General features: G+C 32.0%; 1 protein-coding gene across 1 annotated transcript in view; it reads right to left on the bottom strand.

Annotated features, from left to right (window-relative positions):
• Window positions 1-12088: 12088 nt before the first annotated feature.
• Window positions 12089-20986, bottom strand: part of LOC111046311 (transcription factor E3) — a 173578-nt gene continuing 164680 nt past the window's right edge. The window contains 2 exon segments of the mRNA XM_039442877.1: window positions 12089-16277; window positions 20217-20336. Of these exon segments, the coding sequence (XP_039298811.1) occupies window positions 16086-16277; window positions 20217-20336 (312 nt within the window). The 3' untranslated portion in view covers window positions 12089-16085.

Raw genomic sequence — 20986 nt, 5'->3', positions numbered from 1 at the left:
TATTAAGGTTATCATTCCATACCTGAAAGTGCAAAACTATATTTTTGAAACATTGTCTTTTAATTAGTTTATTAAGTTAGTGATGTGGGAGAAAGTACAGTACCGTATTATTTGAGGCTGTGCAAAGGCTAAAAATAAACTTTGTACTTGTGAAATTTTTCCAAGTTTTTCAATTCGTATATCATATATCTATCAAAATGAAAAAGTTTTCTCAGGAAAACATTTTTTTCCGATCATTACTTTTTGAGATATGAGCGGTTGAAATTTGAATTTTTGGGACAGAACATTCCAAATTCGGTACGGTAAGATATAAATCCATGAGATTTAGAGGATGGATTTTTCATGGTATTGTTGATCTAGTGAAACAAAAATTTTCTGAGAATATCAATTTTTGAAAAAGTTATTCAATTTACTGAAAATAACTCAATTAAAAGTTATGTTTTATTGTCAATTATCTCAAAAATTGATAAAAAAAAAAAAAAATTTTCACTAGATCAACAATACCATGAAGAATATATCCTCTAAATCTCATGGATTTATCTCTTACCAAATTTGATTTGTTCTGTCCCAAAAATTCAAACTTTAGGCGCTCATATCTCAAAAAGTAATGATCAGAAAAAAAATGTTTTCCTGAGAAAATTTCTCATTTTGATAGATTGATGATATGCAAATAGGAAAATTTTGAAAAATATCACGAGTAGAAAGTTTATTTTTAGCCTTTGCACAGCCTTAAAGTCTAGAACTTAGCTAAATCCCGAGCTCGGAAACCTGACCTGTAATAAAGTTTATTACAGTGAAACCTATAAGTAGGCTATTCCATAGAGTTTAAGGGAGGACACTCTTAGTATATCTATTCGAATAATAGATGTTATCACTATGAGGTCTAGTAGTGTAAATTAGTCATGGTCTAGCATTTTATTGTTTTTCGGTACAGAATACCTGACACTAGTTATTAAGGACTGAAAATTTTGTGAAGTGAACAACAACAAGACTTAACCTATTCCGGACTATGTGTAACCTTATCTAAATTTGGGAGAGGAATAGCACAAGGTCACCTTAATGTTTCTCTCCCTATCATTTTTTATGATTTACTTATTGTATGAATCAATAAAGAATGATTAAGTGCCGGTTGCACAAAAGCTGGTTAAATTTTAATCGTGATTAATTCCACAAGAACCAATCAGAGAAGCCGTCTTTTCAAAAAAGCCTTCTCTAATTGGTTCTCGAGAAATTAATCACGGTTAAAATTTAACCGGCTTTTGTGCAGCCGGGCATAACATTATAAGGTGAGGAGTCAAATCATTACACGCAAATCTGCAATGGTATAAACAGACTATTCGAAGATTAGTGGTGAAGTTAAGGTATAAAATGGGGGCCCCTATTCAATTAAGGCTATTCTGACCCACAAGAGTTTTCAATTCTTCTCTGATAAGCATTTCTTAATTAAGATTGACTAGTTGCAATTTAGAGAAATGTTCCCTAAAGATGGAGGATATTCATCACAGGTTTGAAATCATCCTTTAAGAATATTTCAAAAGGAATGAAGCTGAATAATTATTATACCTTGTACCTCTTAATAAAGATGGAGGATATTCATGACAGGTTTGAAATCATCCTTTAAGAATATTTCAAAAGGAATGAAGCTGAATAATTATTATACCTTGTACCTCTTAATAAAGATGGAGGATATTCATCACAGGTTTGAAATCATCCTTTAAGAATATTTCAAAAGGAATGAAGCTGAATAATTATTATACCTTGTACCTCTTAATAAAGATGGAGGATATTCATCACAGGTTTGAAATCATCCTTTAAGAATATTTCAAAAGGAATGAAGCTGAATATTATTATACCTTGTACCTCTTAATAAAGATGGAGGATATTCATCACAGGTTTGAAATCATCCTTAAGAATATTTCAAAAGGAATGAAGCTGAATAATTATTATACCTTGTACCTCTTAATAAGATGGAGGATATTCATCACAGGTTTGAAATCATCCTTTAAGAATATTTCAAAAGGAATGAAGCTGAATATTATTATACCTTGTACCTCTTAATAAAGATGGAGGATATTCATCACAGGTTTGAAATCATCCTTTAAGAATATTTCAAAAGGAATGAAGCTGAATAATTATTATACCTTGTACCTCTTAATAAAGATGGAGGATATTCATCACAGGTTTGAAATCATCCTTTAAGAATATTTCAAAAGGAATGAAGCTGAATAATTATTATACCTTGTACCTCTTAATAAGATGGAGGATATTCATCACAGGTTTGAAATCATCCTTTAAGAATATTTCAAAAGGAATGAAGCTGAATAATTATTATACCTTGTACCTCTTAATAAAGATGGAGGATATCATCACAGGTTTGAAATCATCCTTTAAGATATTTCAAAAGGAATGAAGCTGAATAATTATTATACCTTGTACCTCTTAATAAAGATGGAGGATATTCATCACAGGTTTGAAATCATCCTTTAAGAATATTTCAAAAGGAATGAAGCTGAATAATTATTATACCTTGTACCTCTTAATAAAGATGGAGGATATTCATCACAGGTTTGAAATCATCCTTTAAGAATATTTCAAAAGGAATGAAGCTGAATAATTATTATACCTTGTACATCTTAAGCTACATGTTAGCATTCACAAAGTGTTTAATTTGTAGGGTACTTGAAGAGGTCAGCCTGTAACAAGATGTTCATGAACACATTTATCCTTCAACTTGGGTACATAGCTTCTTTATGATATTAGAAATATATATTTCCTGCTTTTTTAGATCTTTATAAGACTTGAATAAGATGTAGTAATATATACAAATTTGCCTTAAATAGAATCAATTATAAATAGATAAAATTTGTCCGGTAATTTTATCTATCAGGATAATTTTGCCAGCTTGCCAGAGAATTATGAGCCACCTTGGAAGTTCAATGCAGATCAGCCACTGATGTTTAATACAACAGCTGGCATAAGTTTGTTTAATATATTTTTTTATTTTAAAGTCGGGAGTGGTTTAACCAGACTTTGAGGAGCAGGCCAAGGGACAATTTTCAAGGTAAAGTAAGATAATAGTTAATTGTACATTTTTTTATTCTTCATACCCATAATTCTAAATAATAATTTTTTTTATTATAAAAAAAACTGAACGACCACAGATCAGCTAAGCGAGTAGCCCTTAAATTACTATCTGATTATTGTAATCAGAAATTTTGATTGTTGATTATAGTTGTAATCTTTCCTTATCTCAATTGCAATTGTTTTCCATTTCGCACCGTTTCATATTGGAATATTTGTATTAAATAAATAATTTTGATGATAAATAAAAACCAAAAGCTATAGTTTTTTTCTTCCCACCATTAGCTTACATATTTGGTGAAGGCATTAGCTTATATAGTTATTGAGAAAGTTGTATTGATAGTTAGCAAGTTCATTTTGGAATAAAATTGTATCAGAATTATGCGTAAAAAACTAACCTCATTTTACAACTGTGACATAACCTAAAAATGTTCAAGCAAAATAATACAAGGATTGCCTTGGAATTTATATTCCAATCTGAATGTTATTAATCAATGTCATATTCAACATATTAATAATAATAAATTATTATTCCAGTTTTTTTTTCAAAACAAATACATTATTTCAAACTCGATAGCCTAATAAAATTTTTATTCCTAAATCACTGGTTAGGATCAATGATCAATAATAGCATATAACATAAAATGAAATGTTTATTCATTCACCTTTCAAAAGTTTTGCTTTGAATAGGCCTACAAAGAAATTGAATCGTATTTTTACAAAATAGTTTTTAGTGCATGCTCATTTGAATTGTCTCGCTGTAATCAGCTGTTTCCATTTCGCTATAATGCCAACAATACAACAGCAAAATATTGTGAATTTCCCTTATGTTTACTGCATTAAAGTCCTGGACTCAAATAAGTCGAGAACTTGATAGACTCCAGAGTTTAGAAGATAAAATCGTGACTCAGAAAGTCAATTTAGACCTGAGAGCTTATTTTAGTCCTGGACTCTGTAAGTCCAGAACTTATAGATCCCGAGCTTGGAAACCGGCCCTGAATGTATCTAATTAATTGTTTGCTGGCCTCATGTCCAATGCTGAGCAGCCACCTCCCTAACCCGTGCTTAAAGACAGCAATGCTGGCCCCCTTGGAGTGCAACCAAGGGAAGGTTATGGTAAATGCAATGAACCAAGTAATCCGAGTTGGAAGAATCCATATGTGATCTACTTCCAATTAGATAGTTGTATTCAATGTTATGAATATCTCTGTTTTTTAATATATAAACTGCAAGACTTTTCATTAAGACCTGCCTTATATTATGAACGGGGAAATCTTGAAACAGAAAGTTTATGGGATATCTTGCACTCTTTTTGAGGGGTTTTTCATAATAGCCTTTTCTAAGACAGAAAGAGGTTTCAAATCAGCTGAAGATGAACCAACTCATGCTAGCATGTCATATTCCAGGAGGGATTGAATAATAATAAATAATTTATTGGCCTTTATTTAATTCACAATAATTGCATTACAAAAGAAATCAATTATAACATTTTATTGTCAGCATTTTTTCTTCATGGCAAAGTGCCATCTGGAAGAGTGAATGGAATTTATATGTTCAGATTCTAAAGCAATGTAGAAAGTTTAAAGACAATAACTTGAACAAAAATAATCAAAAATTGAACTGCTGGACTATAAAGAATCTGTACTGGCATGCCTCCCTGCAGTACTGGCTCACCGCCTGCCAGTGTTGACCATTCAGGTGTACCCACAACTCCTCTTTAGACAGGATACTCTTCCACAGGTGTCTCGTCCGGATCTCAGCAAGATCAGGGCATCTGGCAATGAAGTGAGGCACATCCTCATCTTCCTTCAAATTGCAGAGGGAACATGTCTTGACATCACGATCAAAGGAGTACTTGTTCAGCAGGATGAGCTCAGTCCTTGCCTTCAGGAACCATTTGACCAGCGTGAAGTCTTCCTGCTGATGAACCGACATCCTGCATGATAGTCGGTGCAACGTTCAAGCTGTGGGTAGATTGAACACCTCTGGCTCACCATCAATCTTCTTCTGAAGTTCTCCTGTAGTTTCTAGGAGGGATTGAACATATGCATAATTATGCAGTTCTGCACTGAACCATAGCCAACACCTGACTAATCTGACCGAATGCTTACAGTGATATTTTAATTTTGAATTGCTGGATTTGAGGTACCTAGTTGAATTTGCAATTTAAGATAAACCCCAAGTATCTGAACTCTTCTACAGGTAACCGACCCCGGGCTCATCACACACATGCATGTGCAGTTTGATTGTCTAGTTTTCCGAGAGCAATCTCACAATCATTCTTCATTTTTTGTTGATTTTTACTTTTCACCATGATACTTATATCATCAGCATACAACACTGATTCAGAAGGAACGAGATGAGCAGGCAGATCATTCATATAAATGATAAACAAAACAACATACACAGATAGTTTTTTCCTTGTAAGATGATAACTCTTTCAGGGAATAGTTGTTTCCATGAATAAATATTAGAGCATGTCCTATCAGCTTTTTAGACTCATCCGTCAAGTAGAGTGTTGTCATCTCCACTTTATATTTTGATGGCACCTTATTCTGATCAGCAATCTTTTCTTCTTTCTTTTTAGTTGGAATGATAAAATTTTCCTAATTTTTTACATGGTTATTTTGACTTTTATTCTTGGCACTCATTTTTGTCATAAATTGTTACAAATGCCAATATTTATTGGAGAGTTTGTGGTTTTAAAATTATTCAAATAGCCAACATCACCCATCACCTTTCAATTGACAAATTTCAGGTTGAAACCTGCCTGTAAATTATTGCAAACTGTGGAATGTGGAAATGAGTCATCCTAACCTAAAAACACACCATTTCCGAGAGCAATCTCACAATCATTTCTTCATTTTTGTTGATTTTTACTTTTCACCATGATACTTACATCGTCTGCATACAACACTGATTCAGAAGGAACGAGATGAGCAGGCTGGTCATTCATATAAATGATAAACAAAGCAACACCATATGCAGATAGTTTTTTGAGAGCAATCTCACAATCATTCTTCATGTTTTGTTAATTTTTACCTTTCACCATGATACTTATATCGTCGGCATACAACACTGATTCAGAAGGAACGAGATGAGCAGGCAGGTCATTCATATAAATGATAAACAAAGCAACAACATACAAGCAGATAGTTTTTCGAGAGCAATCTCACAATCAGTCTTCATGTTTTGTTGATTTTTACCTTTCACCATGACACTTATATCGTCGGCATACAACACTGATTCAGAAGGACTGAGATGAGCAGGCAGGTCATTCATATAAATGATAAACAAAAGCCAGACAAAACAAACAGCTACTTTTTCGAGAGCAATCTCACAATCATTCTTAATGTTTTGTTGATTTTACTTTTCACCATGACACTTATATCACAGTATACATACAGTATGGAAACTTGGCTAGTACCCTGACGCTATTATCCGCCATCTTGTTAGGAAGCGCTGCATTGTAATAGTATTGATGGTAGGTTCGGATCACTTTAATGATCCGGATCAATTGATCTCATTCACTGCCACGAGCCAATCAGAAGACCAGGATTGGAACTTCCCAAGGTCACGTGACGCATTACAGTATTGGCGTCATGTAAAAAGCATTGGTTAGATAGGCGATTGATTACAAGTTTCCATTCTGTACTTATTCTGTGCTATAGGTCGCGGGAATGTATGCAAAACTAATCGCTGTGGCTACAGTTACGGTAACCGTAACTACAGTTGGTGTTCCGGTAAACATTTGCGCATGCGCGGCTACCGCTATTTACATGTGCATTGTGGTGTTGGTGGTTTTTGGCAGTACCTACTTAATAATAAAAAATAGTAATAGTAGGTTTTTGGCAATACCTACTTAATAATAAAGAATAGTAATAGTAGGTATTGTTTTTGGTGACATGGTTGTGATTTCTAAAGTAACCTATCCTTTCAATGTTTCAATCATGAAGTTTACATCCTTCCAGGATTTGAACAAATATAGTAGTGAAGTAGAAAAAAATTTAAGGGATGAGCTTGTATATTATGAATTGAAGTACAAATGTGGTACTCATGGTAGTGTAATGAAAAGTAAGTCCATGTGACATCAACTAAAAAAAAATAAGTTCAAGGAAAAAGATATGCAAAGAGCCTTTAAACAAATCATTATAGACCTAAGCTATTTATTACCTGAACTCCCGATTTTTTTTGTCGGTTGGAGGGAGGTGTAGGGGGGCTCTATACTCAAAAACCCAAAAGATAGATTAGGAAACAAGTTCAGAAGTGATACTTTCAGTTTCAGTTGGTGTTCAATTTTCTGCTGCTCTAATATAATTTTTGCTCTATCCAGATACGCACTAAGCTTACCTTGTCTAAATACATCATTGTAATGCCTGTAATGAGTGCTGTGAAAAAACGAAATTTGTTGGCGATGTGCAAACGAAGTCATAACTTTACCGGAACTCGAACTGGGGCTACGGTTACCGTAACTGTAGCCACTGCGAAAACTAATATATAGTGAGGTCCACGTTATAATGACAGTATTTGATCAACTTTGGTTTTGCTATCCTTGTCTATCATTCGACAAAGCCGGTGTTAATATCCTTTTCTAAGTCCACAACGATGCCAATTATGTTTTTGACAGTGTAGAAATATAATTAATTAATGCAGAGAATCGGCATCGCTTTTCTTCTATCTTTATCCACTGCCATTATAACATGGACCTCACTATAGTAGGGATGGGTATCGAAAGACAAAACATCGATGTTTTTTTCACCTTAACATCGATAAGTGAAAAACATCGAACAGTAAACATAGATGTTTTTGAACATCGATGTCTTTGATCATCGGTGTATCACCTTACGTTTTTACGGATGATACTATGAAGACTAAGTTATTTATTTCTCACCTTTTTTTCGGTTTAGAGTGACTCATAGTGAAAACCAATTTCCTTTTTTATGTATATATAAAAAAAGGGACAGAGCTTTTGAAAAGTAGTTGACAATTAAGAAACATTATTGATTGGCAGCAGCCAAACTGAAAGTTTATAAATTGTTTATAGGTAATCAGACTTGACGATTAGCAACAGAGATTGATATTTAATCGAATTTAAAAAAGAAGATCCGATATTCTAAAATATTATTTTATGGATTTGAATATTTGTTTAATATAAAAGAAATTAAGTTTTTATTTTATTTTTTGTCCAAAGATCATGATTATATTCTGTTACTATTGCCTATTGCTCTCAAGTTAATCAATCCTCTTCAAAAAAAAAAAAAATAATAATAAAATAAAAACTTAAATCAAATTGAAAGATTAGAATTGTTTTTACTTTAGTTGGGAAAAACATCGGATGACCGATGGAGTAAAACCATCGATAAGAGAAAAACATCGAACAGTAAACATTCATGCTAAAAACATTGATGTTAGTTGTTGAAACATCGACGTTTTTAAACATCGATGTATCGATACCCAAACCCATCCCTAAAAAATAGCATACCATCCTTCAGATTTTACTGTACTTTGTACTGTATACTGATTATACTTTATACTGTACTTCAGATTAGCCTTCATATCCTAACCTTGAAGCAAAAGGAACAAAAGAATTTAGGCTACACAATAATAATTTTTCTGTTTCATTTTTGTCAGAGTTTAGTTTCACTTTTTAAACTTTTGTAGCAGTTTCACTTTCTAGTATACAACAATATTATTATGGCCAATTCGGTTGAATTGCTACAGTGTTGTCAGACTCTGAAACCGTTAAAATCTTGGTTAGTTAACAGAAAAACCTAAACGGGATTAAAAACTCTATGTAATTTTCTTTTTAATCAGGGTGCGCTTCCGCTGGTACCGGCGCGCACCTGGCACTAGCTCGCAATTCGGGAAATCAAATTTAAATAGTCTTTTCTCAATATTATTGATAGCAGAGATTATTTTTAATATTCTGATCAAAATTGAACTCTGGTTCATTCAACATTATATTCAGTTAATTCTGATCATATTGTAAGGTAGCTGGTGGGAAGAAAAAGAAACTATAGCTTTCGGTTTTTATTTAACATAAAAAATTATATATTCAATACGAATATTCCAATATTAAACTGTGCGAAACGGAAAACAAATGCAATTGAAATAAAGGAAAGATTACAACTATAATCAACAATCAAAATTTCTGATTATAATAATCAAATAATTTATATATTATCTGATTTATAATATATTATATATTTGTTATTATAATAAATTATAATTTAAGGGCTACTCGCTTAGCTGATCTGTGGTCGTTCAGTTTTTTTGATAGAAAAAAAACAAAAATTACTATTTAGAATTATGGATCTGAAAAATTAAAAAATGTACAATTGACTACTATCTTACTTTACCTTGAAAAGAGTCCCTTGGCCTGCTCCTCAAGGTCCAGTTAAAGCACTCCCGATTTTAAATAAAAAAAAATATTAAAAAAACTCTGCCAGTTGATTGAATAAAAAACACCAGCTTTCCCTAGAATAGAATAGAATAGAATTTTATTGGTCATAAAATATTCACATGAATACATGGACTTCGTCAATTTTTTAACACTAAAGAAAGTCAAAACAAACACAAAAACACTAAGATCAGTCAGTATCAGAACAATAAAATAACACATGAATCACATAAAACGATTCCAATCTATTCCAAAATAGTCATGTACGGTGTACAAACATTCATTAATTAACACTGCTTTCAATACTTTTTTAAATTGTGTGCATGTGAGTTCCTTCAAGTGGTCAGGTGTAGAGTTATATAATTTGATAGATGTGAAGTGCCAGTTTCTTTGTGATTCAGTGTGACTGTACAACGGAATTCTAAGTTTGTGTCTATTTCTTGTATTTAAACTATGGAAGCTATTAGAATCATACTTATTCAAATTGCCTCGTACATAACATAATATTTTTAAGACATATAACGACGGCAACGTCAGGATACCTAGGTGAATGAAATAAGGTCTACAATGTGCATTATATGGTAGTTACAAGATTCAAATCCTGAAAATACAATTATGTAGGTTTGAACTGCCCGGACTGGGACAGCCTATAATTAAATTCTCAAGACAGAATCCTTCAGGTAACCAATGCCTTATTAACTCAACAACTAACTTCACAAACGGTTCAAGGAATACGGGCCTCGAAAGAAAAATTCAAAATCTATTTATGTGAAAAACACATGCAGCCTTGATTCACAGACCAAAAGTCAACTCACTCTTGTTTGTATAGCATGGAGCTAAAAACCATAATATTGCCTTCACGAAACGTGATAAAACACACGTTTCATCTTTGTACATTGGAGATCTTCTCGCTATATCAAATACATTCAATAATTAAATCCGGGACACCAGATTTCCAATTCACAAAATAATATTTCAAAAATTGAATAGGTTTTGATGTCATGTATGACAATATTGATATGTTCGCTTCAATTCTCTAGTTGAAGCCCTCATTCAAAACAAGTTCCATGGACACTCTTATTTCAATAATAATATGGCACAATTTCAATTATTTTCACAATAAATCTCATGCTTTCAAATACAGTTAGTTTATATTTATTTATGGAGACAACAGGTAACCCCATTCAGTCTCCTGTACAAAACAACATCCAATTATTGAATACCTACAAATAAGTTATTGGAGTAGGAGGTTGAAGAGGCTGTGAGATTTGAAATTGTTCTGTTCATTAAGGATGTTGTGGGGGTCTCTTTTGATATGATCATAATTTCAAATTGTTCTAGGGTGTTTAGTTCAGGTTTATGATGTGTGAAATTTTCAAATTTGTGGCTACGTCTGTGTAGGTTTGATTGTTTTCTATTATGTGGGTGGCAAATGCTGATTCGGGGTTCTTGATGAGTTCTTTGAATCTTTTTTTTTAAATGAACGACCACTCTGATCTGATTTGAACAGTCAAGTTTGCATACCCTTGGGTTTTCATATAAGTTTTGTTTCTATTATTTTTTTGTTGTTGGTTATCCATCTTGATGACGTTATCCATTTGATGTGGCGACGTCCGTTTCGTGCTGGTATTGCCCATTTTCAAGCCAAACAGGAACTGAAGTGTTTAAGGTTATGACCTATCATCATAACCTTAAACACTTCAGTTCCTGTTTGGCTTGAAAATGGGCAATACCAGCACGAAACGGACGTCGCCACATCAAATAATGTGAGTGCTTTTTCACTTTAAAGTTTTATAAAATTTAATAGTATTATTTTTTGGTAAAAGTAGGTTTTTGGTTTGGAATGCTATATTATATATGTGTTTTCAATGAAAAGACAATAGTGAACTTAAAACTTTCCAAAGCATGAATAAAAACAAATTGGTGCAAACTCAAACACAAATCTACAATTTGATTTTTATTTTGTGAAAATAAGATTCGTATTAAAACTCATTTTCATTAATTAAAACTCATTTTCGACAGTTGATAAGGCAGACATTTGAAGGAAGTGTCGCCAGTATTGAGACCGTGTGAGATCTGTCAAAAGTTATTGAGAGTCACCAAGGAGTATGGCGCAGTTGGGCAAGCCAACTGACGTCGATTGGTTTTGATCTAATAAAAGCGCCCCTTCCATTTCTGGTCGGGACTCTGTTTGCATAAAAAATAAATTTATATAATTATAAATTTCAAGAGTACGTTTACACCAAGCAAACTCAGTGCCACCGTCTCATTCACTTTACAAATCTCATTTCAAGAATAAATTCCTTTTGCTATTAAAAAGAACGATTTTTTTACAATACATGAATTAATCACTTACTGTGACAACGAGATCTGGATGTACAATCAGGAAGATGGCGGACCTGCCGAAAGATCTTGTCACAGTGAGTGATTAATTCATGTATTGTAAAAAATTCGTTCTTTTTAATAGCAAAAATTAATTCAATAATATGCAGTTCGTTATGGAAAACAACATTGAAGAATAAATATTCTTCTTCTATTCTAGCTGATAAGTGGGTATATATTGTAAAATATTCATTTCACAATAAACTTGTACTCATTTGTGAAGAGTTTCAATTCAACAAAGTGTTTTATTAAACGATTAAGAATAGCATATCACTAAACTCCTATACAAATTTCACTTCTAACTACAACATAAAAGTTTTTGAAATTTCGATAACAATGAGGTAACTAATTAATATCATTTTCAAACAAATTTTTCATAATATAAGTATAAAATATGCTAATTCAATATTCATTTATAATGTAAGACACATCGATCAATTCTATTTCATTACAATCATTTTATCTCAAGATATTGCTTATTTTTGGGTGTGTGGATTACAAGAGATTGCTCTGTAAGTGAGAAATCACATAATTCAAATTATTTAAGTAGGTACTGCATTCCTGTTTATTTTCAGTACCACACTTTATCAAATGCTTATGTCTAGCGCAATAATAGGTTTTATTACCAGAGTTGCTAGTAACTCAATTAAAACTTTTCTCAACAATGCAATCGATTCTAAGAGCCATAGGAAATTTGTTCTAAAATAGCTCACACCGTGACATGTGGTACAGTAGTGAACCCATTATGTCCCAATCCTTCATCATATAATATTTATTTATTTATTTGTACATTGATGCATACAATATCATTCTAAACTATGAATGATTGGGAAAGGAACAACAGGCTTAAAGCTCAAAACTGTTACTTTCCCAAATTTAGATATCAATTGTCCAAAAATATTCTGAGACGTTTATTTTGAAAATGCTATACATAAGGATAGAGAAACATGCATATGCATGCTTTTGAGATAAAGTGTAAGACATATTAAAAATTATATTATAAAATAATTATTATAACGTTAGAATTTCAGTTTCAATGTCCAATTCAATTTTTATTGATATTGCTTGTTGTTTATTGCTTGTCTCTCAGTTGTGGGAATCGACTGCTCAATATATAATTCACATTTTACACTTGTTGTCAATATAATCATTATATAAAGTGCAATATTATTGATAAATAATATAATTTGTTCATCCAATAAATCAATTATTGTCAATAGAGTTATATCATCATACAGAATTGGGCAGTCAAACTGAACTGAGAAAGTACCTGAGAAAAGTAAAACATGAGTGAGTTATAACAATTTAGTAACCAGTTGAAAATTATTAGAGTAGTGTGATATTGGTAAAAAATGGAAAAGTATATTCTGTCCAATCACCATGAATGGTGGAAATATTGATTTGATTGAAATGTCATTCAGGTATACATTTACTCAACTTGAAACACAATGAAATTCATCAATAATACCCTTTTGTATTTCAATAAAATTAAATAATTATTGAAATTAGAGTTTTATTCCAATAATATAGAAAAAGGTACATGATAACTGAATAAAAACACACATATGTTGTCAAATTCTAAACAGTTTTATTCGGTACACGACCATGGTTTCGTGACCACACCGGTCACATTTTCAAGTTGACAAGTTTTCACGAAACCATGGTCGTGTACCGAATAAAACAGTGTAGAATTTGACAACATATGTGTGCTTTTATTCAATTATGGAACGGTTCTACAATATTGACAATGACTCAGTCGTACATGATAACTTTTATTCTGTTCCAATAATTTTAGTAGCCATGAAGAGAAAAGTTATTATTTCCTTCAACCTATATTTATTATCACACTATGTTACATCTTTCTAATTATAGTAGTGGTTTGGAGATTTGATTTGAATGTCCTATTCACAACTTTTTAAAGAAATTCCACAAAAAATATTCTCTTCTGTAACTGTAAAAGGAAACCAAGATCATCAAGTAGATGATTATTAAAAACCCAGGATTTCACAAATTAAATAGAAAAAGGGATATTTTTTACAAGCATAATAATAAATTCGATCAATCTGAATCCAATATCCAATTTACAAGAATAAAAAGGCTAAGGTCTTAATATGAATAATAGTCTAATATTGGCTTCAATAAAATTCTTTTGAGTTAGGTAGGTATTCAAAATTATTTTAAATAATAAATCATAGTGTTATTATTTTTATGTTTCCTACATTTGATTTCTGACTTCTTCCACCAACGACGAGATTTGTGAATATTGTATGGTTTGACTGCCCCATCTGATTCATGTGTTGCACGGAGCCGATTTTTCAGAAAAATGGAACTCCAGAAGACGATATAATAGAATCAAACTACCTTTTAAAATCATACATAATTATCATAGGATTTTGAACTCACAACAGGCTATAAAGTCATTTATTGTTAACTATACAAAACATACATTTCATTGCTTTTATGAAAAATCTTATACATTTTTAAGGCCTCAAATATTGCTTATTGTAATTAAACTATGGCTGAAGATTTGAACTACAAATAAATTCCTACATGTTTACTTCTGAAGATGATGTTAGAAGTATTCGTTTTTCACAGCAATTTTTCCAAGTGATACTCGCAAATTTTATCGATTGAATTAAACTTCAAATCCGAAAAATAATTACAAAGTTTGTTCAAATAAATTTTGTATTCAACAGTGAAAAAGAGATGGATCAATATGTAATCATGTAATACTAAAGAGTACCGGAATTGTAGAATTTTAAATCTTGATTTTCATTTTAGTACAAACAATGGTTTGACGACTGTGATTGACATGTATTTCTTGCTATTGTATTTATACCGTACAGAAATGAATAATTTTTATTTGTTTTTTATAATTCCATGAAAACTGATTAAATTAAAGTTATTTGAAGTTTTTATTGACTACCAAAACATTGAAAATTCATTGTAGAACATTGGAGGTGCAATAAATGAAAGTAGAGTAGCCTCTAGTTTATGGCAGAAATATGGAATATAATTTAAAAAATTTATTAAAACTTTCAAGTTTCTCACAATAGGCTACTTTTAAAAATGATTAAATTGATGATATATATGATAACTTGAATCAAATATGATAAAATATGGATGATAACATGATACAATATTTATTGATTCATTAATGGATCAATCATTCATTCTCTCTTTAATTTCAGACATTTTGAACGGAAATTACTTAAATCTATAGTTGAAAATGAATTCAACCTACGTACCTACGTATTTTCAATTTGGCCATATTTGTAACTCAAATGATATGTTTACTCTGAAATATTATTATGTTTATATTAATTTATCAAACATTATCATTACAACATTTTGAAATGGATAAAATTAACTATATTCAATGACACCACAATCATATAAAATCCAATTATATTTTCACACTGAAGCACTTTTATGACTAATCATTGAAAATAGTTAAAAATACATTGCAAATATTCTTATTGTGATCATTTTGGTATATCAGGAGCGCTCTATTTTAGCAGCTCTCAATTTTAATAATTAAAAATAATTCAACTCAATATAGTTATGAATGAATTTGGTGTAATTATTCTGAGTGTTACCATATACTTGAAACTTGCATAATATTTCAACTAAGGAGCAGCACACTCCTATGATTTTTATCAATGAAAATAATTCCAATCGATAGTTTGAAATGAATTATGAGTGTTGAAATAATAAACTATCTCATGATTTTTATAATAATCCAAAATAGATTGAATCTATTCAAAATGTGGTCAAACATGAAACGCCAACTATTTTTATCTACTATTTTGAATGACACAAGAATCATAATTTTGAAATCCAATAATATTTTTCACTCCGGAGCACTGTCTTATGACTAATAAATGAAAATAGTGTTTAAAATAGACTCTCGTGGTTCTTATAAACCTGAAACGCCAACTATTTATGTAATATTTTGAATGACACAACAATGATAATTTTGAAATCCAATAATATTTTTACTTTGGAGCACTGTCTTATGACTAATAATCGAAAATAGTGTTTAAAATAGACTCTGGAACAATCTCGTGGTTCTTATAATAATAATAATAATAATTGAAAATAGTATGAATAAATTTCCTAGTCATCTTCACAGAAGACTCTGGCAAATTTTCGAGAACATAATACTTTGGATGAACAACTCGAACTAGCCCAGGTAACATGAATGTCAATAAGTTGTTAATTATAAGTGATCGGGGGGCACCATCATATCGATGTCCGACGACAGGGGGGAGGGCGGGAGAGGCAGGTGGGGCAGGGGGGAACTGGAGCTGAGCATGGGATCGTCTCCCCCACTCATGACCACTCCATGTTCGTCGTCCATCAAATCATCCACCGAAGACAGGGGATTCAGTTCAGACAGCAAGTCCGTGCTCTGGAAAAATAATTAATCAATAAATAAATAAATAAAATACAATAAATGAATAAAATACAATAAATAAATAAAATAGAATGGAAAAGACGTCTATTGAGACAAAACAGGATACCTTGAAGAGGTTGCTTGACAATGTACACTATTATACAAACAATAAATAAAATTAATAATAATTCAATAATTATTGAGAAATTATGTTATGTAAGTGATGTTATTGAATAAAGCTTGATTTGATTTTAAATTATAATGAAATAATATACATGAATTATCATCAATAACTTTAGATAACTTAGATACTAAGAAAGTAAAAGGATGAATAAATTATTGCAGTACCTCTTTGGGAACACTGTGTATACAGAGAAGTATTTTCTAGCAAATATGGCTATAGTAAGATTCAATTTATAAAATCAGTGTAAAAGATAGGACCCATATAGTTGCCAATTATATTTTGCCACTGCCTTTCCACCGAACCTGGGGCTGAGGGAGCCTTGAAAGGTTTTCGAGTAGCACAATGTTTTTCAAATTGCAAGTTTCGATGTTTTAGTTATGAACAAAATTATTTTTCCCCTTTAAACTTCTGATTTTTCAAACTTTATATAGCATCATTATGAAGAAATGTGTATAGATGTTTAATATCAAAAATATAAAGGGCTACAATTGGAGCATTCACTATACATCCTGTAATCTATAGGGTGATTTTTACTTTCCTTGCCCTATTACCATAGGTAAGGAAAGTATTGCTTTCCAAAAGAAATTAATAAGGTAGCCCAAATTTAAGTTTTCTAAACGTTTCATCAAGGTCCCCTGAGTCCAAAGACATGATTTTTTTCACTTTCCTTGCCCTATTACCATAGGTAAGGAAAGTATTGCTTTCCAAAAAAAATTAAGATAGGTACCCTAATTTAAAGTTTTCTATACGTTTCATCAAGGTCCCCTGAGTCCAAAGACATGATTTTTTCACTTTCCTTGCCCTATTACCATAGGTAAGGAAAGTATATTGCTTTCCAAAAAAAATTAAGGTAGGTACCCTAATTTAAAGTTTTCTATACGTTTCAAGGTCCCCTGAGTCCAAAGACATGATTTTTTCACTTTCCTTGCCCTATTACCATAGGTAAGGAAAGTATATTGCTTTCCAAAAAAAATTAAGGTAGGTACCCTAATTTAAAGTTTTCTATACGTTTCATCAAGGTCCCCTGAGTCCAAAGACATGATTTTTTCACTTTCCTTGCCCTATTACCATAGGTAAGGAAAGTATATTGCTTTCCAAAAAAAATTAAGGTAGGTACCCTAATTTAAAGTTTTCTATACGTTTCATCAAGGTCCCCTGAGTCCAAAGACATGATTTTTTCACTTTCCTTGCCCTATTACCATAGGTAAGGAAAGTATATTGCTTTCCAAAAAAAATTAAGATAGGTACCCTAATTTAAAGTTTTCTATACGTTTCATCAAGGTCCCCTGAGTCCAAAGACATGATTTTTTCACTTTCCTTGCCCTATTACCATAGGTAAGGAAAGTATATTGCTTTCCAAAAAAAATTAAGGTAGGTACCCTAATTTAAAGTTTTCTATACGTTTCAAGGTCCCCTGAGTCCAAAGACATGATTTTTTCACTTTCCTGCCCTATTACCATAGGTAAGGAAAGTATATTGCTTTCCAAAAAAAATTAAGGTAGGTACCCTAATTTAAAGTTTTCTATACGTTTCAAGGTCCCCTGAGTCCAAAAACATGATTTGTGTGTGTGTGTGTGTGTGTGTGTGTGTGTGTGTGTGTGTGTGTGTGTGTGTGTGTGTGTGTGTGTGTGTGTGTGTGTGTGTGTGTGTGTGTGTATGTTTGTGAACACGATAACTCCATTCCTAATCAACCGATTGACTTGAAATTTCAAACTTAAAGTCCTTATACCATAAGGATCCGACAATAAGAAATTCAATAAAATTGAATTCAAAATGGCGGAAAAAATGGCGGATAATCACTAAAAACCCATTTTATTCAAGGTTTTCTCGAAAACGGCTCTAACGATTTTTTAGTCCTGATAACAAGTTTTTAATTCAATTCATAAAACGGAAATTCAGTTGTAATAAAACTGTGCGGTATACTTGTTGTATTCGAGAGTAATATAATATTTTATCACTTATTTCTTATTATTTCTTATATACTGAAGAATATTGAAGAATGTGATCAAAATGTCCAGTCATTGAAGTTATGCTTTTACTCTTTTCACTATAATGCTCATGTTCCATGGCAAAATAGATTATGTTTATGAGACGACCGGAATCCACACAGAATTTTACCATAGAGAAATAATAGCTTGAGTAGATATCCCATGGTATAGGGCGTTTATGTCGCAACTTTTACTGTTATCTCAAGCCGATAGTCCACGTATTTCTTTCCTATAAAGCTGTGTGACGCTGGTAGTCTCTCATATTGTGCCGTTCATACACTCTCACCCCAACAAAACAATAAAAATCTAAAATTATCGACAGTAATCGGCTTGAGTTAACAGTAGAAGTTGACATACACGCCCTATACCATGGGATATCTACTTATGCTATTGTTTATCTATGATTTTACACAGCTCTGGGATAATCAACTTGCACTGCCGTGCGCAAGGATTAGACAAGGAAATGACAAGGACTACTAACTTTAGTGAGGTCCACGTTATAGTGGCCGTGTTTGATTAGCAATGGTATTGCTATATCCTTGTCTGTTATTCAACAAAGTAGATAGCGCTATCTCTCTCTCGCTTTGCTCTGTTGCAAGATCGGCTTTTAACAATGTAGAATTATTAATTCATTCACAAAATATGTCATCATAATTATGAAAACTCATTTTGAAAATTGGAAAACCTAATTTCTTGCTTAATAAAATAATTATAACTGATTATTTTAAACGAGGATGAACAATATTATTAATATTACATCAATAAACCAGTATCAGCTACCGTCAAGGAGGCATTGACTAGACAGTGAGGATCGGCAATGTTGTTCTCCTATCTTTATCCACTGCCATTATAACGTGGACCTCACTATACATATATGCAGAGACAACTGATACAAGGTATCTTACGCTATCTTTCCTCTATGCTACATGCAACACTTTTTTTCCCTCCACCTACTGTCTAAAGTACTTACTTCACTCCCTGAAACATAATACTAAAGTGTCACTTTTTCGCTCTCGGTAGTAAAAAACAGAAAAACTCCCTAGGGAGGAAAAGTGACTCCATTTAAAAGCATCTCTATTTTAAAAACTTACATTGTAATAGGTAAGAAGGTCTAAGCTCAGATGAGGAAGCATATAGAGTAGTCAGTCATTGAGCCAACTAAATTCAATACCTCAACCAGATTTGATCAACATATGAAATATATGTTTGTATGCTAAAATTATTGCAAACTTCATATCACTATACTAAAAAAATGTGTAAATATTTTTTCATATTCCATGCTATTCAAAATACCAGCCAACGAATATTCCTTATTAACTAATCAAATTTGAAACGGGAACTTCATCATAGCTGTAGTTGTGGCGGCCATTGTTGTTACAACTTTTGCTGACTGATAGCGCTGTCGGCAGAGAACTGTGATTACAAGCCAGCCAATTCTGTTTACTTCTTAGATTATGTTGTAACACATTGTTTGGTCACGTACATTTTTAAAAATTATTTTATTTGCAGTTTTTTTTTAAATGTAGGTGGAGGGAAAATGTTGTGTACATTATGAGTGAAAATGTTTTTTCTCCCTCAGGAAAATTGTTGCCCTCGGCTTCGCCTCGGGCTTCAAACTTTTCCCTCAGGGAGAAAAAACAGTACTTTTCACTCTATAGATATACAAATAACTATTTCATTATTGGAAATAAATTACCATACACTTATAATAGGGTAACAGGACTAAAATACCGTTCTGTATATCACATCAAAATCATGATATCAAGTTGTGGAGCAGTTTACCTTTCGCAACGCTGCCAGGCTATTCTTCAGGAATGAAGTGCTTGAAATACTCTCTGAAGAGGTCTGCCACGAGTATTCAGGTAAAGGAAGACCATGTGATTTTGCCAAGTTCTCCAGCATCTGAAAATTTTTAAATATTGAAATTAAATTTCCAGGCCTACTCAAAACAGTTAACTCTTCAACCATTTAAGATGTAGTATATATGCTTAACTTTGTCCTCTAGAGCAGGGGTCTCCAACCTTTTCCATCCAAGGGCCACATTGTCAATTCTAGGGAGGCTTAGAGGCTTTAATAACAAGGATGTACGTGGAATTTGACTTGTGGGCCACAAACGACGGGGGATTTGGGGAGGTGTGAATTATTATATTTCCATTAAAATGATATGAGGAGTTTTAAGTAGATTTAATTGAAGCAAACCAATTCATTTCATTTCAATACAAAGTCGAATTTATTGAGTGTGAAAAGGTCATAAGAGAACTTGAGAATGCATGAGTTTAGCAAGTTAAACAAAATATAATAACTTTTTTTAATAGTAATAAGACAACTTGACAATACACGAATTTACAAAAAGTTACCAAGCTAAAAGAGAATACTTATTTTTAGTGAGAATATTGCATTTGTTTTCCACTCGAAATGTCCGCCCATTTAGGATCAAACTTAGTGGTTCCAATCATTAAAATTGATTTCAAATGTTCATCTGATAAGGAAGATCTGCATTTGGATTTAACAAACTTCATTTTTGAAAATGTCTGCTCACACTTGTAGGGAGA

This window comes from Nilaparvata lugens, chromosome X (assembly GCF_014356525.2).
Source record: "Nilaparvata lugens isolate BPH chromosome X, ASM1435652v1, whole genome shotgun sequence".
Taxonomy (NCBI): domain Eukaryota; kingdom Metazoa; phylum Arthropoda; class Insecta; order Hemiptera; family Delphacidae; genus Nilaparvata; species Nilaparvata lugens.
Note: the sequence above shows the minus strand (reverse complement) of the source record. Positions and strands in the feature narration are given on the sequence as shown.